This window comes from Cervus canadensis, chromosome 6, assembly GCF_019320065.1.
Source record: "Cervus canadensis isolate Bull #8, Minnesota chromosome 6, ASM1932006v1, whole genome shotgun sequence".
Classification (NCBI taxonomy): domain Eukaryota; kingdom Metazoa; phylum Chordata; class Mammalia; order Artiodactyla; family Cervidae; genus Cervus; species Cervus canadensis.
This window is the reverse complement of record NC_057391.1, coordinates 54,223,483-54,247,434: the sequence shown is the minus strand read 5'-3', so window position 1 is coordinate 54,247,434 and position 23,952 is coordinate 54,223,483. Positions and strand designations below refer to the sequence as shown.

The 23,952-nt window shown below is 38.4% G+C and overlaps 1 protein-coding gene across 3 annotated transcripts in view; it reads left to right on the top strand.

Annotated features, from left to right (window-relative positions):
* MAPK6 (mitogen-activated protein kinase 6) overlaps positions 1–11,474 on the top strand; it is a 31,908-nt gene extending 20,434 nt beyond the window's left edge. For all 3 annotated transcript variants that reach the window (XM_043471967.1, XM_043471968.1, XM_043471969.1), the window contains exons 3-6: positions 1,203–1,347; positions 3,895–4,059; positions 7,906–8,107; positions 9,113–11,474. In XM_043471967.1, coding sequence (XP_043327902.1) covers positions 1,203–1,347; positions 3,895–4,059; positions 7,906–8,107; positions 9,113–10,214 — 1,614 coding nt within the window. In that variant the 3' untranslated portion in view covers positions 10,215–11,474. The remainder of the gene's footprint in view (positions 1–1,202; positions 1,348–3,894; positions 4,060–7,905; positions 8,108–9,112) is intronic.
* Positions 11,475–23,952: the final 12,478 nt, after the last annotated feature.

The following is a 23,952-nucleotide window of genomic DNA, read 5'->3' as shown; positions in this document are numbered from 1 at the left end:
ATTTGTAATTACTGAAATTCTCTCTTACTTAAAAGTAGGATATATCATGTGTTTAGGGCAGAAGGTTGCTGTTTCAACTTTTACTTTTTTTTTTGTTTGTTTGGATATACTCTTCTGTTATGCCTTGTTTAGCAAACTTAGTTTGAAATCTAAATTTGCACAAACATAAAGTAGGCAATAAGAATAGGCAGAAGAATTCATAGTAACTTTGCCTTAAAGAAAATTTGCTTTTGTACAGGAAATTAGTGATATTTTTTGAGCTGAACTCTTTAGTTTTAGTTTTTTAGTTTTCAAATGAAATCATACGTGGGACTCTGATGTTTAAAATGTAAAAATGGAGCTGTTTTGGTATAAACCATCCCTGGGAAGTCTGCTTGCTTGGCTTCTCATAGCACACATCTAAGACACATCTTGGCATTTGCATGTATCATCTCACATTGAGTACAACTTACCTTAAAAAAAAAACTTCAGCATCGAAATTAAGTACCAAAATGAAGTGGATGACCACATCTTTATGGATAACAGTGAAGTATTGTGGATAGGACACTGAACTAGGAGTTAGACTATCTAAAATTGAGTTCCATTTCTACATCCAGCTAAACTGTATGACCTTAAGCAGACTCCTTAACCTGAGTGTTAATATCTACCTTCATATTTTCTCAGCGTTATTTTTAGAATGAAACAAGGCAACATATGTTTAACTGTTTTTGTCAAATTCTTCATAAATATAAAGTAGTGAATTTGATTAGGAATGGCGTGTGCTACGTATAGCCAGGTCCCCTGGGTTGTCAGTAAGGTTGGCATTGCTTTATAAATAGCTCACCTTTGGTACTCTTTCTTGTCTTTTCTCTCATTGATTTAAAGCATACCTGCTTCATTGTTGACTTGAAGTGATAAATAGCTTCTCTTCTCAAACATGTTGTAAATATGTGCCCTAGAAGTTAACACTAAATTCTTATAGTATTCTTTGGTCAGAGTACTTCATGAGAATATCATGTTATAAATAGTATGTTACATAGGGAGTTTAATCTCCATACAGCCTCAGAAGTGCAAGAGCCTTGAAAATAGGCATAGAAATCAACAGTACTGTTTAAGGATTTTACAATTACAGTTTGTTTTTAGATTAAGGGCTCTTTAATGAATCATGTTTTACATACTGTTATTCAGCTAAAGTAAAAAGTATATTTTTGTTTCTTTTTCAGGGTCATCTTTCTGAAGGATTGGTTACTAAATGGTACAGATCTCCACGTCTTTTACTTTCTCCTAATAATTATACTAAAGCCATTGACATGTGGGCTGCAGGCTGCATCTTTGCTGAAATGCTGACTGGCAAAACCCTCTTTGCAGGTTAGAAATTTTAAAATAAATGGGAAAATTATCCCAAGGAGAAATAATTTCATATATTTCTGTGAATCCAGATTTATGTAAGATTTAAACCAATTTACTATAGTCTAAACTATTAAAATGAAAAGATAAAATGGTATTTTATTTATTTTTTTTTTTAATGGTATTTTAAAGATGGAGAACACTTACATATTTACTGGATTGTTCAGTAAAGTTAGCCTGAATTCTAGTGTTTCTTTTGTATATATCTTTATTTCTTAAACATAATTTCCTATTTTATAGATCAATATTTGTTGGTTGTTTTTGTTAAATGATACCTGTGTTACCTGATTCTGTCAGTGTTTGTCACTTCCTGGTGAAATTTTTTTAGCTATTTAGCTATTTTTTAGCTAAATTCAGTAATTCTTTCTTTGTTTCCTGTTAACCCTGTTGCTTGAACTGCCATATCCTGTTGACCTAACTGATGTGATATTTCAGACACAACCAATTTTATAATGATTTTGGTGCTATGAGGGAATCTAAAAAAGTGCATGAGAAAGTTTTTGAGTTAAGGTGGATTAAAACAAAAACCTCTAAATAAAACAATTTTTTATCTTAAACCTTTGTACACTTTAAATATTTAATTAAACAGAATTGTTTATGAAATGATTTGAAAGACTCAGTTGTATGGAGAAGGAAATGGCAACCCACTCCAGTATTCTTGCCTGGAAAAGTCCATGGACAGAGGAGCCTGGCGGGCTGCAGTCCATGGGGTCACATGGCTGAGCATGTGTGCACGAGGGTGGAGGGAGATGGGTTGGTAGCAATAAAGTGGTAGAACTAAAAAAAAAAAAGACTCAGTTGTAGTTCCCTTCTAAAAACCTTTTCAGTAGGTTTGTGAACCATTCAGTAAAAGCGGCATGAGGGAAATCTATTGGTTAGGATAGGCCTTATATTAACAGCAATAAAAGGCAAGGCCTAAGCATTCATTGGAAATCCGTGTATTTTTAACCTATAGTAAGTGCCCTAGCCTTATTTTTTGGTCTTACTCAGTATCTCAACTTAGATGTTTAATGGCATCTCAAATTTAACCTATCCAAAACTGACCTCCTGATATCTCTCCCTCATGCTTCCTCTTTCTGCTGTCCTCCTCATCTTAGTAAACCAGACCCACTTCTTATTTGCTCAGGCCAAAATCTTGGCATCGTCCTTCACTTTTCTCCTTACAGGTCTTATGGGCTGTTTCTTTAAAGTATATCTTGAATCTTATTGCTAGTATCTCTTTCACTACTCTCATCCTCCCAGTCCAGTAAACCATTCTGCCTTTCCTGGTCTAACACATGATCTCCTAACCGGCTTTCCTGCTTTAAGTTTTCTTGTCTGTGGTCTAGTTACCACATAGCAACACAGTAGTTCTCTGAAAACATAGCTCATGTCATTTCTTTGTTCAAAACTCTGTAATGGTTTCTTATCAAATTCAGAATCACATAAACTCTCAGTGTTCTGTTACCACTGGGCTCATCTCCTGTCATTTTCCTGAGTCACTGTACTTCAGCTACACTTGCCTAATTGTTGTTTCTTGGACACACCAAGCCCACTTTCTCCTCTAGGCCTTTGGGCCCTTTCTCATCTTCCTGGAACTCCCTTCCTCTTTATGAATGTATGGGGTATTACCTAACTTCCTTGTCAGCTTCTCAGTGAGGCCTTGCTTGGTCATAAGGATGATAAGGTCATAACAACCAAGGGGTTGTTAATATAAATTAACCCTACTCCTAACAGTGCTCTCTGTCCCCCTTAGCTTACTCTTATTTTTCTTCATTTGTCACTGTTTGATGTAAATGTTTACAGAAGTTGTTATCTGTCTTCCTCCATTATACTGTGAGCTCCATGAAGGCAGGAATTTGGTCAGTTTTGTTTAACAGGTGTATTCTAAAGTGCCTTGCTCATGGTAGGCACTCAGAAATTTTGATTGTTTAATGAGTTTCTAGAAATGAGTGGAAAAACAAATGACTGTTTTGTTTTTTAAATATTAACTGCCCATTTAGCCTGAAGTTTCCCTTTTTATTTCTTTAATAGTGGTTCTGAAATGTTAACTGAGCCTAATCTATAACTATAAAACTTTCTTTTTCACAAATCTAGTCTAAGGCTCTATTTTATTGATAGTGAAATTAAGTCATCACCATGTTAAGTATTCTCAGAGTTATAGTGAGTTAATTAGTATGTATGGTTGAGACTAGAATCTCATCTTTAAAACTCAGTTTATTGCTTTTTTCACTACTTTGTGATACCTTAATATGAGGCCAGACTTCAAGTCAACTTCTTACGGAAACAAAGCAGCTAAAACTGAACATATCAATGAGCAGAATTTGAAAAAGATAAGCTTTTTGAGCAGATTGATGATGATATTCAAAGCATTGAAATCTGCTGGTTAATGATGCAGTTAAAACCATTTTCCCCTTCGATGGTCATTACGATTCTGTTAGTTTCCTGTAGCCAGTTTATTGCCAGTAGGTTAAACATTAAGAAATGTATTTATTAATGTTATATTTGGTATTTTTTAATCTCGTCTAGGTGCACATGAACTTGAACAGATGCAGCTGATTTTAGAATCTATTCCTGTTGTCCATGAGGAAGATCGTCAGGAGCTTCTCAGCGTAATTCCAGTTTACATTAGAAATGACATGACTGAGCCACACAAACCTTTAACTCAGCTGCTTCCAGGAATTAGTCGAGAAGGTACTGTAACTGAAGAGTAACCATCATGTAATGGTGTGCTTATGTGGGAGCAGGGTGTGTGTAGGGAGGCTTTAGCTTTTTATCGTTATAGATCTGGCATTCTCCCAAATAGTCTTTAGACACTCAAGGTGCACCTAAAACTTGAGCTCTCGCTTTCCTTTTTATAGCCAGGCACTTAGGCTGGGAATCTTTTCTTTGCTGTGAGTAATTTTCCAGATTCCAGTATACCCCTCTTTCCTGGTTCTGACTCCACGTGCTTGTCCGGCGTTTACTCCTGATCGTCTCTGCTAGGTGAACATGTTTGTCACTGACTCTCACTGAGCTGGAATGGGATTCTCTGAGGGTTATATGATAAGTAAGTGTGGGTACAAATATGAATGTGATTTAGATATGAAAGAGGGAGTTGAGTTGAAGGAAAGCAAGGGTTTTAGAGCAAGGAAGAGATGGAGGAAAGATCAAAACTACATATGAGCAAACTTGTTACATAAAAGATTGCAGATTGGTGTTAGTAATACTGGGTGCTAAATGTGACAGTTTGTGCAGACTTGAAAGTAATAGGAACATGGAGAGAATCAAGACTTCACTGACCACTAAAGCAGTAAATTTCATACATCAGAATGGAGAGATGTATCTTTAGGGTTTGTTGATACAAATAAGATACAGAAGTCTAAATGCTGTAATAGTTGTCTGTAATAAGATAACATTTTTTAAAAAAAAGAGCATTAGAAATGAAAAATATCTTCCTTAAAAGTTGGTTGTATCAAACCTTTAAGGATTATTGTACTGTATTTAGCTGTGTCCATGCCAGAATTGTGATAGTTCTTTTCTGAATCATAAAGTTAGGAAGATACAGTTTCCTAAACATCTTAAACTTTCTAATTATACATTTATTGTTCATATCACCCACTCTGATCATTATGTAGTTAAGGTTAATGTGTATCAAAGTGCTTTAACTTAGCAAGTGTTTTGAGAAATAGGCACTGGATGGCAAAACTGATGACATTGTCTTTTGTCCCCTCAGCTGTGCTTGGAACTCATTAGTAAATGCCTGAATGAAAAGGAAGCAACTGTATTTAATTTCAACAGGTTTCATAAGCTTCCTTTTCAGGAATGCTACATTTTTAACCCGTCTTGTCGAGTATCTTCACAGTCAGTAATACGTTGCTGACTTTCTGACTCCTGATCTTGTTGCCACTGTCATGATGGCATCCTTGTTCATAACTGAATAGCAGTCACGTAGCACTTGACTATGCCTCAGAGTTGTCTGTTGGAATTCTTTAAAAAGTGCAGAATGTTAAATCAGAATCCAGAGTTGGGGTGGCAGGCAGGACATGTGTCTGCTCTGCAGGTTTGACCCTGCTCAGCCAGGTTGAGAGAGAGTGCTCAGGGATTGCCTTGGAGTCCTTGTTGCCATTGCTGAGTCTTACCAAAAGAGGCAAGCTAGTAATACAGAGGCATTTGTTGAGGCATTTGTAACCTAATTAAATTTCAATCTTCTTTTCCCTTGCCCTCAGTCAGTTCTGAACCAACCTGAATATTTAGTTGGTGCCTGGGATTTATTCATAATGTGTTGAACGAATGTCTTTGATAATAGATTGATTAAAGTAACCATTGGACAAATATTCTTGATTTTCATAAGTGATAGAACTCTGTGTGTGTCTGGGTGCATGCACGCACGTACTCAGTCATGTCCAGCTCTTTGCGACCCCATGGACTCTAGCCCATCAGGCTCCTCTGTCCACAGGTTTTCCAGGCAAGAATACTGCAGTGGGTTGACATTTTCTACTCCAGGGGATCTTCTCACCCAGGGATCAAACCTATGTCTCTTGCGTCTTCTGCATTGACAGGCGGATTCTTTACCACTAGTGCCACCTGTACTCACATACAAATGCAGTGCAGTGTGTTTCAAGTTCCTGAAGCTAAAGACTTGTTACATAGATATGCTCTGCAAGTTTCTCCTTCATTAACACTGGAATTTTGTTTTGGGGCAGAGTACCTTCTGAGCAATGGGAAACTCTTACAGTAGTATATGTTCCTTTCTCACATTCTATGCATGATCTTCAGAGGGAAAAAGCAAACAAGATTAAGTACATGTGAATTGACACATTAAGACTACTGGAACCCTGTACTGGTTAGTGTCTGTAAATGGGTACCCAATCTTTTAAATTTTCCTTCATGGTTACCTTTTATCCTCCCTTTCTCTATAGTTTACCACTTATTTCTTTATCTTAGCATACCATAGTAGTAAATAGACTGATTTCCTCTAGAGCAGGGCTATCCAATAGAATTTTCACAATGATGGAAATGTTTTTTATTTGCATACATTTGGAAGTTCAACCTGACTAGTTTGTTAGCCCTGCCTTTTCTCCCTGCTATCAGTTTTAGGGATTCTAGAGTATATTCCTCTCATGTAGTTGGATATGTTTCACTCTAAGAATGGCAGTTATGTTGAGTCAACCATCCATAATTGTGCCTTAGATTGTCTCTTGCCTTGAGACACGTGGGGCAGTGACTTGCAGAAGAACCAAGAACAGCTTGATGTATCATGAAATCACTTCCTAGGTTAAGGTAATATAATAGAGGTGGGTGGGGAAAAGGTTGAGCACAGGCAGGAACCTCAGCCCTGGGCCACTGAAGGGTATGAATAACAAGGAGCCTTACCTTTCTTCTCTTCAATGCTTCATTGGACTGATCTGAGGATTGAATGAGATAATGTAGTGAAGCACTTTGTGGGATATAAATGGCTGTATAAATGTCAGCTACTTTTAATGTTAATGAGAGATTGAGAGTTGAGAATAAGGCCCTTTCTAGAGTGCAGCTTAGTTTTAGAGAAGTGCTAACTAGTTTTTCCTTTGAGATAGAAGGCAAGGATCAGTAGATGTGTGACAGACCAGAGTGAAGAAGTAGGGATTGAGATAAATGTGAAGAAAGTTTATCTGCTAAGAATAATGAGAATATTGAGAGCATAAAGAAATGGTGAGGAACATTGCTGAGCCATTTCAAAGGCCAGTTGAAAATTCCACAGTATGTGTGAATCTGTAGAGAGCTTAGATATATATATACACATGTGATTTTGCATCCAGCTTTTATCAGTACTGTATAACTAGGAAATGGAAAGGTGGAAGGTGGGAATGGTTCAGAGTTGAAGATGGTGTCACTCATAAGGCATCCAAGTGTGTGGTGGTGGTGGAGGGGTGGTGACAGAGTGGTACAGTCTGAGTTAGTGAAAAGAACTGGGTTTGTGGTAGCTATGCTGTAGCCCTAAAGTGATCAGATGCATTGTGTGATCTGCATTAGTATGATTGGTGTGAAACAGAAGTCAACAAATTAGTACAACAGCTGGTCAGTGAGGTACGAGTAGCAAAGGGCTTTGTATTGAGCACTAAACACTATACATTTCATTTTTATACCTTACACCTATCTCTCTATCCATTCTACACATGAAGAAATGGAAGTTTAGCAAGTTTAACCTCTCCAGTTCCACATAGCTAGTAATCCAGCTAACCTAGTGAGTTGTAGAGCTGAAATTAGGACCTATGTATCAGGTTATGCCATATGAAATTGCTGTTGTTTGACTGCTTTTGACTGACAAAAATGAAAATTTCATATGGTTCAACTTCATATATTCCTTTTCCTTTATAATTGGCCATAATATGAGATTGGGATATATTTCAAATACTTACTTTGTTTCTTGGACACATGTCTTTTTAATCAGTGAATCAGGTAAGTTGTTTTGTTTCTCTGACAGAACTTAAATTAACTTACCTTTTAATTGTGTAATCCCTTTTTTTCTTTATGGGTTGGTGGACCTCCAGTACAGTTAAGGTTTTTGTCTTCCTCTTGTAGCACTGGATTTCCTGGAACAAATTTTGACATTCAGCCCCATGGATCGGTTGACAGCAGAAGAAGCGCTTTCCCATCCTTACATGAGCATTTATTCTTTTCCAATGGATGAGCCAATCTCAAGTCATCCTTTTCATATTGAAGATGAAGTTGATGATATTTTGCTTATGGATGAAACTCATAGTCACATTTATAACTGGGAAAGGTAAAACTGACCCTAAATTAGGAAAAGCTTTTGTTTTCAGTAAAGCATAATTTAGTGAGCTTTATTTTAAATTGTATATGATAAGACAATGTAAAAATCTTAAAAATTTAGAAATGGTCTTTTTGGATTTCTGCTAAACTTATTGCTGTCTTTGAATAGCCTTTATGTAATTTCAGTATTTAATAGTTATTGCTTAGTATATACATAATGGGAAAAGTTAAATGCTACTTTGGAACAAGAAGTAGTTAATGTTGAAATTAGTTTGTTTACTTGCTGCATTTTTTAACTCCTAAAATGTTGAAGTATTTATGATCAAATATATCTGCCAGCCATCTACATGAACATTTCTACTATCTACATATAGTAGTTTTCTCACATACCCAGATGTCTTCCAATCCCTACATTTTCTACCATACTTATTAGTTAGGTCATCTAATCTCTTTTCTATTCTCTCCTCTTCAACCGCCACTGTTTTCACTTGTGTCTTAGTCTGCCTCTACTTGGTTGTGGTGTGGTCACCTTGCGGTAATGTATCAGTAAGAGGATACCACATTCAGTAACACATTTACATGGAGACTTGTTCTGCTCATGGCGATGAGTTCCAACAAGCCTTGTTCTAGTCTGCTTTATTACCATAGAGTGAAAATCTGTATGGCACCTGATTGAAATGAGAGATTTACATTTTGTGGCCATAAAGGTTTTTTTCCCCTTGTGTGTGAAATTATGTTTGTAGAAATTGTGAAATTGAAATTGAACTGTAGACCAGCCAGCCACTCAGATGTTTATGTGCAGTTTATATAATTATATGCTCCATTGCATCATATCGCTTTATATAGTAACAGGGCTTACCTATCCATTAAGACTGTAAATTCTTATATGACTTAATGCTCTTATTATTCCCCTCATAGACCTAGCAAGCACAGTGCTTTGATCCAAAAGGCATGCAGTAAATTTGAAAGTGAAATCGTATATCTGGAGTAACACTAATGTATTAATTTTTTTCAGGTACCATGATTGTCAATTTTCAGAGCATGATTGGCCTATACATAACAACTTTGATATTGAGGAAGTTCAACTAGACCCGAGAGCTCTGTCTGATGTCACTGATGAAGAAGAAGTACAAGTTGATCCTCGAAAATATTTGGATGGAGATCGTGAAAAGTATTTGGAGGATCCTGCTTTTGACACCAGTTACTCTACTGAGCCTTGTTGGCAGTACCCAGATCATCATGAAAACAAATACTGTGATCTGGAGTGTAGCCATACTTGTAACTACAAAACGAGGTCATCATCATATTTAGATAACTTAGTTTGGAGAGAGAGTGAAGTTAATCATTATTATGAACCCAAGCTTATTATAGATCTTTCTAATTGGAAAGAACAAAGCAAAGAAAAATCTGATAAGAAGGGCAAGTCAAAATGTGAAAGGAATGGATTGGTTAAAGCCCAGATAGCTTTAGAGGAAGCATCACAGCAACTGGCTGAAAAAGAAAGGGAAAAGAATCAGGGATTTGACTTTGATTCCTTTATTGCAGGAACTATTCAACTTAGTTCACAACATGAGGCTACTGATGTTGTTGACAAATTAAATGACTTGAATAGCTCAGTGTCCCAACTAGAATTGAAAAGTTTGATATCAAAGTCAGTAAGCCGAGAAAAACAGGAAAAAGGAATGGCAAATTTGGCTCAATTAGAAGCCTTATACCAATCTTCTTGGGATAGCCAGTTTGTGGGTGGTGGGGAGGACTGTTTTCTAATAAATCAGTTTTGTTGTGAGGTAAGGAAGGATGAGCAAATTGAAAAGGAAAACACTTATACCAGTTACCTGGACAAGTTCTTTAGCAGGAAAGAAGATACTGAAATGCTAGAAACTGAGCCGGTAGAGGATGGGAAGCTTGGGGAGAGAGGAAATGAGGAAGGATTTCTGAACAGCAGTGGGGAGTTCCTCTTCAACAAGCAGCTTGAATCCATAGGCATCCCACAGTTTAACAGTCCAGTTGGGTCACCACTTAAGTCAATACAGGCCACATTAACACCTTCTGCTATGAAATCTTCCCCTCAGATTCCTCATAAGACATACAGCAGCATTCTGAAACATCTGAACTAAAACACTCAGCAGACATTTCTCTTTGTATTCTTCATGAAATGTGTTTTGTCTTTTTTATTACTAGTGTTTTAAGTCTTTTTTTTTTACTTGAATCAGATGGTGTCATTTAGAAAGGATTTTTTTCTTGGTTTTTAAAATCCAGACTTTTTTTCTACATGTGAGATGGTTTTCATTTTAACTGGCATGTCGTTTGCACACAAAAATAAAGAATAGAGCAAAATAATGCAATGCAGGAGGAGACAAAAGAAATGCACTAAGACAAGTAAAAAACATTCTCTTATAGAACAATGATGTGTTTTACAGGAAACAAAAATCTTGCCTTGAAATTTACACAGTGAGACTGTACATAATTGCATGAAAATATCTATTTTTTTCCTAAAACATTTTTCATTCATGAGTATTTTCAAGTTTTTCATACTGTACACATTTCTTAAAAACACATGATACCAGCAGCAACTGAAAATGAATGCCGAATTTGGTACACATGTGTTATCTACCTCAAGGTAACAAGAGTATGTGGCAAAACATATACCACCCATAGTGCTTCACAATATGCACTTCTATTTAGCCAGCGTTTATTGTAGTAAACTCTCCTTAATGAGATTCACTCACTGTTTATAAATGTTCTGGTATGCATTCTTTATAGTGAAGTGTTACATCACATCTTATTTATTTTAGCAAATCAGTATATTTTCTGTATTTAATTATAAAAAGTTAACTTAGTTTTTGAAATTTATTTGCAAATACACTTTTTTCCATTTGGCACTATGGTTTGTTGCCTACTTAGCTGAATATATAATGTCAGCTTATCCTAAGGCTGTCCACGTACTTAATTTACTTAAGTATTCATTTTAAGTAAAGCGCTCACTGTGTATAGGAATTTGTATTTTGGAGGTGCTTGATCTATCTACAAAGAAAAATTAGGAATTACTTTATTATAAAATGCTCCTAGAAGTCTTAATTGTGTTTATTTTTTAAAAAACTGTAATGTTAGACTTGTGTGCATGGAAGTAATTAAGGTACATCATTATTGTAGTTTAAAAGTTGTACATGATAAGACATATTTTGTTTTTACTGTATGTTTTTACTGAATGATCTATTCCCCATCCCAAAGCAAGCATGAATAAAATTAGGTTAAATGTAGCATGTGGCATCGCAGTCTCTTAGAATTTGTCTCATCTATTTTACTTTATTGAATACTGTCTGTATCTTTGGTTATCCTGTTTGAAGAAAAAGGACAAATAAAACATGGCCAGCAAATGTGGCTCCTGTTTAACTCCTTGGCTTCCCTGGTAGCTCAACTACCAGTAAAGAATCCGCCTTCAGTGCAGGAGACCCTGGTTCGATTCCTGGGTCGGGAAGATCCTCTGGAGAAGGGATAGGCTACCCACTCCAGTATTCTTGGGTTTCCCTGGTGGCTCAGCTGGTAAAGAATCCACCTGCAATGTGGGACACCTGGGTTCAATCCCTGGGTCGGAAAAATCACCTGGAGAAGGGAACAGCTACCCACTCCAGTATTCTGGCCTGGAAAATTCCATGGGGTTGCAAAGAGTTGGACACGACTGAGCGACTTTCACTCTTTAGGTAATGATTACCTAGCTAGAATGAAAATCACTAGCAGAATCCTCTCTAGTTCCCCTTTTCAGCATCTTTGAATTGTGGCTACAGTTTAAACTATGTTAGGCTAAAAGACTTAGGGAAAAAAGACTCTCTGTCTCCACACAGAAATCTCTTGTTGACTTAACCTCATATTAAAATGGTAAGGCTTTATAGATTTCAAAACTATTATGTAAGATGTGTGTGGAGGCTTTGAACTGTGCAGCTGGAGGATGTATTTGTATTTTAATTGTATTAAATGTATTTGTTCTGCATCATCTTTCCTTTGCTCAAGAACATACCTATTTACCTATCCAAATATGACCATTGTTTTTTTAACGTCACTTTTCCTGTTTGTCTTCCATTCTTGCTTTGTACGTTCTCTTAATAACTGGATTTCTGCCTTCCCACTGACCTATTTATTGATTTCATGTGGATTCACAAAGAGTTTAAAGATACATATATTTTTAATGAGTGCAGTGGTTTCAGTGAATATCACTGTTGTGAATTTATATACTCAAATTACCTTAAAAAGTTAAGGTGTTAGAGGAAAAGCTTTCAGTTTTTCACATTTGGATATGATGTTACTTGTGGATTTTCATATATAGCCTTTTAAGTAATTTTCTTCTGTTCCTATTTTGAGTTTGTTTTAATCATGAGAAGATGTTGAATTTTGTAAAATGCTTTTTTTCTCTTGAGATTATCAGGATAAATGTCAAAACCCACATGATTAATGTGCTGTATTACATTGATTTTTTTCATATGTTGAACCAGTCTTATATTCCAGGAATTGCACCTGTCCATAATATATAATTCTTTTAAGATGCTACTGGGTTTAGTTGGCTTGTTTTGGGGTGTTTTTTTTGGGGGGGGGATTTTTGTATCTATTCATCAGGCATATTATGGTCTGTAGTTTTATTTTCTTATATGTTTGTCTGATTTTGCTATCAGGATAATGCTGGCCTCATAGAATGAGTTTGGCAGTATTCCCTGTTTAGTTTTTTGGAAGAGTTTCAAAAGGATTGGTATTAATTCTTTAAATGTTAGATAGACTTCTCTAGTGAAGCTATCTGGTCCTGGGCTTTCTTTGTTGGGAGGCTTTTGATGATTGATTTAATCCCCACTTCCTCACAATTCACTCTTGTAGGTTGCATATTTCTAAAATTGTATCCATTTCTTCTAGGTTATCCAATTTGTTGGCATACAGTTGTTCATTATAGTCTCCTATGATCCCATTTTAATTTCTCTTTCATTTCTGATTTATGTTGACTCTTATTCTAGCTAAGCATTTATTAAATTTGTTTATCTTTTCTATATTTCCATTTATTTGTATTCCAGTTTTTATTTTCTTCCTTCTGATAACTGGGTTTAGTTCTTTTTTTGTTTTTTTTTTTTCCCTTGTTCCTTTAAGTGTAAGTTTAGATTGTTGATTTGAAGCCTTTTTTTTTCTTTTTTTAATGGACTTTATTTTTAGGGGAATTTCAGATTCTCAGCAAATGTATGCATAAGGTACAAAGATTCTGACATATCTATTGTCTGCATACATGTATAATCTTCCCCATTATCACCATCCCCCACCAGAGCGGTACATTTGTTAGAATTGATGAACATAACACTGACACATCAGAATCAGCCCAAGCCCATAGTTCACCTTAATTAGGGTTAACTCCTGCTATTGTACATGCTGTGGGTTTGCACAACTGTGTAATGGCATGTGTCTACCATTGTGTCATAGAGTTACTTGTCAGATGATTCACAGATCTCCATTTCTTTTTGGTCAGTTTATGGAGATTCATTTTGTTTCTTTTGGCCTTGTTTCCCTGTTTCTTCGTGTGTCTTGTTATTTTTTTTATTCTGATTTCTGCATTTGAAAAAACAGGTACCTTTGCCTGCTTTACAGGCTGGCTTTTACTGGGAAATATCTTCACCAGTCTTCCCAGCTCCAATATTTTGGCCACCTGATGCAAAGAGCTGACTCATTTGAAAAGACCCTGATGTTGGGAAAGATTGAAGGCAGGAGGAGAAGGAGACGACAGAGGATGAGATGGTTAGATGGCATCACTGACTCAATGGACATGAGTTTGGGTAAACTCGGAGTTGGTGATGGACAGGGAGGCCTGGCATGCTGCGGTTCATGGGATCGCAAAGAGTCGGACATGACTGAGCAGCTGAACTGAACTGAACTTCCCAGCTAGAGAGTCTCAAACCTTTTATAAGATTGTGTAATCTCTGTACTGTATGTGTAAACTCCTCCCCGCCCCCCGCCCCCAACTCTTCATCCCCCAACCAGGTTTCTTTTCCAAGGAGTTATAATCTCTTGCTTTGTCTAGTGTCTGTCCGAGGTTCTCTGATACTGCAACAATTCCTTGAGCTCTTTTGTTCTCATTGGCCCCCAGGCATTCAAGAATGGTGCTTTGAGTCAGGTCAAACTGAAATCAAGTCTCTTGGGCAGCCCCCCAAAACCTGGGACAGTGGGGGATTGTTCTGGTCTTCCTTTTCCCTCCCAAAGGAGGAGCTACAGGGTGGGCTTTCCCTCCCAAGCAGGAGCTATGCTGGCTTGAGGAGGGGGCTGACATGGTTGAAATAAAACTGCTTTTCAAATTATTCATTTCAGTGTATCTGTTCTTGGCTTGTCAGGGGGATTCTGTGACATCTTAACTGGTATCTGGAGTTCTCATGAAGGCTTTTTGGACCATATGTTGTTAAGTCAGTTTTTCTCTGAGGTAGTGAGGTCTAGGGTTTTCTATTCTGCCATCTTGTCTATGTCCAAAAATAATTTTTAAATGACTGGTTATGACTTAGAAGAATGTCCCAGCTGTGGTGCAGCTTTCAGACTTTCAGGATGCTCTGTGTCATGAGATGAGTCACATCTCTGAACTAATGGCTTGGCATCACGATTTTTAGAGCTGCTTCTGAATCTTAGATATTAGGTTTAATTTGGAAATAGCAACACCTTCCCTCCCACACTTCTTTGGTGGTTCTTTAAGTTTTCAAGCATGTAGAAAAAGTGTAGAATTTTTAAAAAAACATTCCACTTGTTTTATCAGTTTATCTAATGTCAGTTTGTGTCAGATAAACACCTACAGGTAAAATTGAATCCCTCTCAGCCCTCCCACATCTTATTTCCTTGCCTCTCTCCTCAGAGGTAGAGTCTTTCCTGAATTTGGTTTATCATTCTCATGCACAGTTTTATACTTGTACTAATTTTGTAAGTATGTAATGTTGCATATTAAAATCGTGGCATATTTTTTCAACTTTCATTCAACATGTCTCTAAAGTTTATATTGATGTATGTAGGCCTAATTCCATTTTAATTGCTATTTTGCAGTGTATCCATTTTTGAAATGACACTTGTTTTTAAAATTTTGCTGCTACAAACACATTTGCAGTGAGAATTCTTGTAAATACATATAAGAGTGTCTTTTGGGTAATATATAGTATAATTGCTAGATCACAGAGAAAACATATCTTCAAGCCTGTGAGATGCTCCTTCTTCACTTCAGTCACTCAGTCGTGTCCGACTCTTTGTGACCCCATGGACTGCAATACGCCAGGTCTCCCTGTCCATCACAAACCCCCAGAGTTTACTCAAACTAATGTCCGTTGAGTCGGTGATGCCATCCGACCATCTCATCCTCTGTTGTCTCCTTCTCCTTCTGCCTTCAATCTTTCCCAGCATCAGGGTCTTTTCCAGTGAGTCAGTTCTTCTCATCAGGTGGCCAAAGTATTGGAGTTTCAGCTTCATCATCGATCCTTCCAATGAATATTAAGGACTGATTTCCTTTAGGATGGACTGGTTGGATCCCCTTGCAGTCCAAGGGACTCTCAAGAGTTTTTTCCAACACCACAGTTCAAAAGCATCAATTCTTCGGCACTCAGCTTTCTTTATAGTCCAACTCTCACATCCATACATGACTACTGGAAAAACCATAGCCTTGACTAGACAGACCTTTGTTGGTGAAGTAATGTCTCTGCTTTTTAATATGCTGTCTCAGTTTAGTTCAGTCGCTCAGTCATGTCCGACTCTGCAACCCCATGAACCGCAGCATGGCAGGCCCCCCTGTCTTGGGAGTTGTAGAAATCGAAATTTCTAATTCCAAACAACTTCACAGCAAAGTTATGACTACACCTTAGGGATTTTTGTGCAGTTGCTTCAGTGATGATGAGATAGTCTTGTTTCTTATTTCTTACTGCAGTTGCTGCAGCTTGGGAACAGGTGAGTCAATTTTATAAATTTATACTTGGGCCTACATCTAGGGAGTAAACCAAACTTTTAAAATTCAATATGGTATCACCTTTACTTCTAGGTTAAAATAATGTATTTTATTAGGTTCTGCATAATATTATTCCTTTCAAAATTATTTAGAAGTACTGTTTTCTGTAGCATATTTAGTGGGCTGGTTTTGTTCTTTGAATTGCTCACCTCCTAATCCTGGCCTTTTCAGTTTCCGTTTACTGCTGAATTCAAAACAAGTAAAGACTCTACCCTAAGTGGGGTTATCATGTATCTACTATTAATAAATATTAATAATTGTAGCTTGCCTCTTAATATTAGAGTTGCTTACTATTTAATATGTTGAAATCTGGCTCGAGAGGAAAAAGGACAAATTGGGAGATCCAAGTTTTGGATCCACTTTCACCATTAACTTACCTTCTCACTGGGTGGCACTTATCTCTTTGGACCTAGTGTGTGAAGTCATTCAGTCATGTCCAACTCTTTGCGACCCCATGGACTGTAGCCCATCAGGCTCCTCTGTCCATTGGATTCTCCAGGCAAGAATACTGGAGTGGGTTGCCATTTCCTTCTCCAGGGGATCTTCCCAACCCAGGGATCGAACCCAGGTCTCCCGCATTGCAGGCAGACGATTTATCCCTCTGAGCCACCAGGGAAGCCAAGGTCCTTGTTAATTTAGGTGATGCAGATTATTTGAGCCTGATAATACAGCCTACCTGGGACAACTCTGAATGGGACACCTTTTGAATTCTAACCCACTATAATAGCCATGATGTTTAACCTTTACCAGTATATATTCCTTCTAGATCTTATTTCTGTAATAGCTGCACTGGACTGAGTGCATTAATGTGCCTTTGAAGCAGAATAAGAATGAAACTTTGTGTTCAGTGCAGCCTTGCCAGAAACAAAAGTATTCAAAGTCCAGAGTTGTTTACCTTTGGAAGAGCATTGTGAACTCACTAAGCTCTTTCTTCATAGTGCCTGGGGCATGCTCCTTAAATAAACCAGGTGAAGAGAAGGATCTTTACAAGCTCTTCCAAGGCTTAGTGTGTACTAAGTATCTTACAGAAAAGATGGATGTTTGATTACCCATGTTGGAACACTTATCTCTGTTCCAATGCAGAGATCTAACAAATTCCACTCGATTTTTATGCTAACCCTTGCTGCCTTGATATAGAACAGTGATAGTGTTGCAAGTCTAGCTAAACAGGATACTTACCTTGCAGTATAACCGTCTGCATGTACAATGCCTTGCTTATAGCTCGGTGTTGCTGCAGTAGGATGACTGGTGCTTTGCCGGATCCTGGGCTCCTGATTTCAAACTCCAGCCCAAGCCTGTTTCTTCACGTCCAGCTTAAACCACAAACTTGGATGCAAATTTGTCTGTGTACTTGGACTCTGCTTCCACTTGAGCTTACCACTCCCACACCCAGATAACTTGAGATGACTTCAGCTGCCTACTGAGACATTGAAACTTGCAGTATTGCGCAGTCTTTAAGCACACAAGCTTCAGAGTCAGATCCAAACCAAGCTCAATACTGTGTTTTACTGCCTACCAGCCATGTGTGGGTTATTCATCCTCTTGCTTTTCCTCATCTGTAAGATAAAGCTAACGACGCCTAGTTCCGCCTAGTTCGTGGGGTTTGGTAAGGATTAGATGAAATATCCTCAAACCTTTTTGGCAGAATGTGTCATATATCGTAAACTATCCCTGCTCTTGTCCCGTTTCATTGTTGCCTTTCCCTCCCAAATTGGACTGAAACTCTGAACTCTGACCTTGACTTTGCTTTCAGTATCTCATCCCCTTATCTAAGTATCATGACTTCTGGCCTTGACATACAGATGGCATTTGTTCTAGGCATACTGCTCATCAGCTCTGCTCAACTCCTGCCTCCAGGTTTTGATCCTTCCTCAGCCCAAACCCTGGCCTGAACTACTTCAGCACAGGCAGCTCTCAGATCTATAAAGACTAAACAGTTCATGTCCTCTTTCTGTGTTTGCTGTAAGTAGTCTGTGTTGTTTTCTGTCTCCCTGGAGAACAAGTGTCTTCATTTGAAAGTCAGAAGTCTAGGAGTCATTCGCTGTTCCTTCCTCTGAAAACCCACAACCAGTCCCTCAGTGAGCCTATGGCAATATCCAGAATTCTGACCACTTCTCACCATCTCCATCGCTGCTATGTGATCTAACCCACCATCTGTCTGCTGGACTATGGCCATAGTCTCCTTTCTGGTCTCCCTGGATCCCCTACAGTTTATTCTCTGTACAGCAGCCAGAATGATCCTTTTAAATCATAAATCAGATCATGTCTCTCCAATTACTCAAAATCTCAATGACTGCCTTCCTCAGAATAAATGTGAAGGTTTTTGACTGAGGCCTACAAGGCACCCATCCACGACTCCTTGCCAAATTCATGAGCCATTTTGACGCAGGAGAGGGAAAGTGAGAGAGGGATGGACAGCCGCCTCGGCTCCCGGCAGCTCCCACCTTAGGCTGTGTACTAGCTCTTCCCTCGGCCTAGAAAGCTCGGCCCAGAGCACGGCATCCCTTTCTCCCTCTCTCCTTAGAAGTCTCTGTTCCAGCATCAACTTATCACAGAGGCTGTCCCTGACCAGTGCGTGTGAGGTAACACACATCTATTACTCCTCTACACCTGTGCTGCCTGATTTTTTCCCAGCACATACAAGAACATGTTATATCCCCATTTTATAGTGTCTGTCTCCCTCCACTTAAACCATAAGTTCCTTGAGACAAGGACCTGATCAGTTTTTTTCACAGCTGTATCCCCAACCCCTAACACAGTACTTGGCACATAGTAGGCACTCAATATTTGTTGAATGAAGGCATGAAGGAAATGAATGATGACTGCTGTTTTCCAAATTTCCTTTTGGATTGACGGGGTCCAGGGCTAGTGAGGCTGTATTGACATTTCTCTTTGCTAAATAGTTTTGAGGTTAAATTATAGTGTTGATGGTTCTCCAGCTTTTCTATGATTTGCAGTGGGGAAGGAGTAACTTTGGGGTTCCTTAGGTGTGACTCTCCATAACTAAGAAGCTCTAAGTTGTAGTCTCAAGAGCAGTTAGAAATTCTCAAAAAAATGTCATCTGGTCCAGCAGGTTCATTTTCCTGAATTGCATTTCCAAAAGTGGGTGCAGTTTAGGTTAATGACAGTCTTTGCTCCTGATTCAGCTGCTTGCCTATTTTCCTGTTCTCTTTGTTGGAATGACTGTACCTGTCACAGGGTTGCACAATATGTTCATGACCCAGTTAAGCCAGGACAAGGTGGTTTATTTTTTAACCGCCACTGTGCTATTCCTGTTAATCGTAACCCTGCCAAATGAGCCAGGCCTAGACTGTATGTTTAGTTCAGGAACTCTGGCAACAGACACCATGCTAACCTTTGAAAATTTATCAGGATTCAACAGGGGACTCATGGAGCCCAAGAACTGGGCCTCAAGAAGAACCTGAACCAGGCTGGAGGGCACCAGCTGCACAAGGAGGGCTGTTTCTCAACTCTGCCTCATTCTTTCTAGATCAGCCGGGCTTCTTGGCCCAGAGATGACTGCTCACAGTTCCAACTTCAAGTGTAACTTCCGGATGTACAGAACGCTTCTGTCGGGCTGTCCATCTCTCTGTTTCCCTCTCTTAAGTCAAAGCTTCTCTGGAAAAAACTCATATTGGCCCACCTGTGTTTAACTATTACCAGTGGCTGGTTTGTGTTGAGGAAACACTGCTGCTGGAAGTCAGCCCTTTTCATGGAGAGTGGAAGGCAGGTAGAGGGGTTGTTTTTAGATGGCTGTCCACAGTGTGCCTGTGACACATGGTGATAAACTCTCTTTCCTCGGTCATTTTGAAGGACAAATCTTTGGCAACTGGACCCGATGGGGTCCTCCTGGCGTTGATTCCACTGGCTTGTCTCTTTTTGGGTTTATCAGAACAATCTATAGCTTTATCAGTCACAATTCTTTGATTTGTATATAGTGTTTGATGATTTTTTTTTTTGTCTGCACTGGATCTTCACTGTGGTGGCAGGCGCTTTGGTGCTGTGAGCCAGCTTGGTTGTTCTGTGGCGTGTGGGATCTTACTTCTTCAAACAAGGATGGAACCCACATCCCCCACATTGGAAGGCAGATTCTTAACCACTGGACCACCAGGGGAGTCCCTGTTTAATGATGTTTAGAGCGTACTTATATACCTCATGTGAGTTTCACAATAACCCTATGAAGTCAAGTAGACCATATATTATTATCCCCAACTGCAAGTTTAAGGATACAGATAGAGAAATAAGTAACTACCCCCAGTTTGGGCAGTGGTGGAATCAGGACTAGAATTCAGGCCACCTAATTCTTATGTGCTTTTTCAGGTTTTTTTATTAGAATAAAAATTTCCTTTATTGTCTGCTAAGTGACTCATTTGAAAAGACCCTGATGCTGGGAAACATTGAGGGCGGGAGGAGAAGGGGATGACAGAGGATGAGATGGTTGGATGGCATCACTGACTCAATGGACATGAGTTTGGGTAAACTCTGGGAATTGGTGATGGACAGGGAGGCCTGGCATGCTGCGGTTCGTGGGGTTGCAGAGTCAGACATAACTGAGCGACTGAACTGAACTGAAAGTGTCACACCAGTATATTTCTATGTTAATGGTATTAAATAACAAATTACTGATAAAGCAATTTTTTCTTTTTAATTTAAAATATGTGTATATATTCTTTTAATTTGTATGCATCTATCACTTAATTACCATTAATTATAATTCTTAAAAATTATATTTATTCATTGTGAGATGGTAGAAATATATTGGTCCTTGTCCCTGGTTCCTGGCACAGAGTTTTTTAAATCCTTGTAATTTCTTAAGTGATAAGACCACTAGAAGCATCTTATGTTCTAATATTTGGTCTTTGACTCTAGTTCTGACATGGAATTCCTAAATCCCTTGGAATTTCCCAGGTGTTAGCAGTGTCTTTTGTTCCAAAGAAATGACCCCTGGTGGGCTCCTAGATGGGTACTGGTGACCAGAAAGACCAACTATGATTAGAAGCTTGATGTTTTCAGCTCCCCCTCCATTCTCCAGAGATGGAAGAGGGACTGGAAATGGAGTTTATGATCAATCCTATTAATGTGATGAAGCCATCATAAAAATCCTAAATGTATGGAAATTAGAGTTTCCAGGTTGATGAAAACATGTGTATACTGGGAAGGTGATTCACCCAACTACAAGGGGAAGAAACTCTTGTGGTCAGGATCCTCCCAGGTTTCACCTTCTGTATCTCTTCATTTGACTGTTTATCTGCATCCTTCATCACATCCTTTATTACACAGCAATAAACTTTTAAGCATAAGTAGACCTTTTCCTGAGTTCTATAAGCTGTTCCAGCAAAGAATCAAATCCAAAGGGGAAGAGGCTGTGGGAACCCCCAATTTGTAGCCAAGTTAAAAGTTGCAGGTAACCTGGGACTGACTGCTTGTGATTGGCATCTGAAGTGGGGGCAGCCTCAGATCCCCTTAATATGTGGGATCTGATGCTATCTCCTGAAAGACAGTGTCAGAATTGAGTTAATTTGTGGGAGACCCAGCTGGTCTCCCAGTTGCAGACCCAACTGTAGAACTGGAAAACACCCCCAACATGTAGTGTCAGAATGTTGTGAGTATGGTCGTAGTGTTAGGGCAAAGACAGGAGAAGTGTAGGTTTCCTACTCATTCATTGAATATTTTGTCTTATTTTCTTACATATCACCACAGTTATGTAGGTTATGATTTACTAACATGTTATGTCTAAAGTTTATTATCTTCTGGAATGTAAGCTTCTTGAGGGTAGAGATCTTTGTTAGAGTTGTTCACTGATGTACCCACCTCAACACCTAGAAAAGGGCCTGCCTATAGTAAATCCTTAAATATTTGTTGAATCTATTTTTTATTTAACACAAATACATAAAGGTAATTTCATACATTTTTAGTGCATTTTATTCTCTTTGCTTGTTTCTCCCCAGTTGTCTACTCCCTCTCAGAAAGCCCCACCATATATGTCTGGTAATCATACGTATCCTAACATAGCATAGTATATATATGTGGATAGATAGATATACACACCATATTCACACATATGCAAATATGCTGTTAAAGTTTAAAAAATGATTGGTTTTCAAAAATGTCATATTGTTGGAATAAACTTCCTTGTCCATCTTGCTTTAAGATAGGGAATCTACCTGACTCGATTATTTACCTACCAATTGGAGAAAAGACAAAAGGAGTTCTAAGACTTCTAACAAGTTAAAATGTTACCTTATTTACCATCTGGACTCACACATGTCACTTGGGAACTGTAGTCCATAATGATCAATTAGCATAAGAGAACTTTCAAGGTTCAAGTTCATGTTGCACCACAAATACATTAAAATTTTGAAGTTCTAATGCCTCAGAGAGACATTTTCATGATTACTAAGGATGTGACTGAGGATTTCATTCTTTTTTTTTTCTGTACTGTGCCAGGTGGCATGTGGGATCTTAGTTTCCCCACCAGGGATCGAACCCATGCCCCTTGCTTTGTGAGCATGGAATCTTCACTACTGGACCACCGGGGAAGCACCAGGATTTCATTTCTATGTGTGTTTCCAGCACCATTTCTCTTAACATTCTCTTCTAAATGGTTTCATTGTTTGGAAACTATCTCCTTTTGTACCCATGTCACCAAGTCTTTCCTTATCTGTTCAACTGGTGAGCAGAAAGGCTTTAGGACGTTGTTTTATTTCTAACTATTTTTTCAACAACTAATAAAAACTCATTGAAAAATTAGAAAATGCAGATAGGCAAATGGGAAAAATTCCCCAAAACTCCATCACCTAGGTAAAAATCAATGTTAATTACTATTCCTATATTGTACCTTCCCTCTCACCTTCTCTGCTTCCTTCCTGGTTTTCTCCTAAGGTAATTGCTTTATTTTTCCATATTTAGCAAAATGTAAAAATGATTCAAAGGTACACACAAAAAAATTTCCTTCCCCCCCACCATACTTTTTCTCTTCCAAATATCCAGTCCTCACAGGTAACTGCTGCTATAGTTCATGGTGCACTTATCCAGAAATTTTTCTATGCTTATGCAAACATCTATACCATTATTTTTTCAAAACTGGGATCACATTAGACATACTGTTCTGTAACTTATTTTTCTTCTCTAACAATGCATTTCAAGCATCTTTCTATGTCATCAATAATTGAGTTTTTTTTTAATGGCCATTTAGTGTCTAACGGTGAGGATTCATCATTTGTAGCCAGTTTCCTATGAATGGACATTAATTGTTTACTACTACAGACATAGCTGTAGTAAATATTCCTTGGGTGCCTTTGAAACATTTCTGAGGATACAATTCTAGAAGTAGAAACGCTGAGTCAAAATTCTCCTTACACTGAACATTTCAAAGATCCCCCAGGGCTTTCAGCCTGCTGCCTCAGCGTGGAAGGCTGGCTATTCTCAGCTTCTCACTCAGACATGAAAATGTATTGCAGGTCCCATGTGGCGCAATGGTAAAGAATCTGCCTGTCAATGCAGGAGACATGGGTTCAATCCCTGGGTTGGACTGGTGGCAACCCACTCCAGTATTCTTGCCTGGGAAATCCCATGGACAGAGGAGCCTGGTGGGCTTCAGTCCATGGGGTCTCAAAAGAGTTGGACATGATTTAGCTACTAAACAACGAAGTGTGTATATACCAGTTGTGACCTCCCAATCCATCCCACTCCCTCTTCTCCCCTTGATAGCTATAAGTTTGTTCTCTATGTCTGTTCATTTTGATTTTGATTTCCATTTCCCTAATGACTAATGATGCTGAGTTATTTTCATGTATTTACTGGGTATTTGTATATCTTCACTGGAGAAATATCTACCTGGATCTTTGCCCATTTTTAAATTGGGTTGT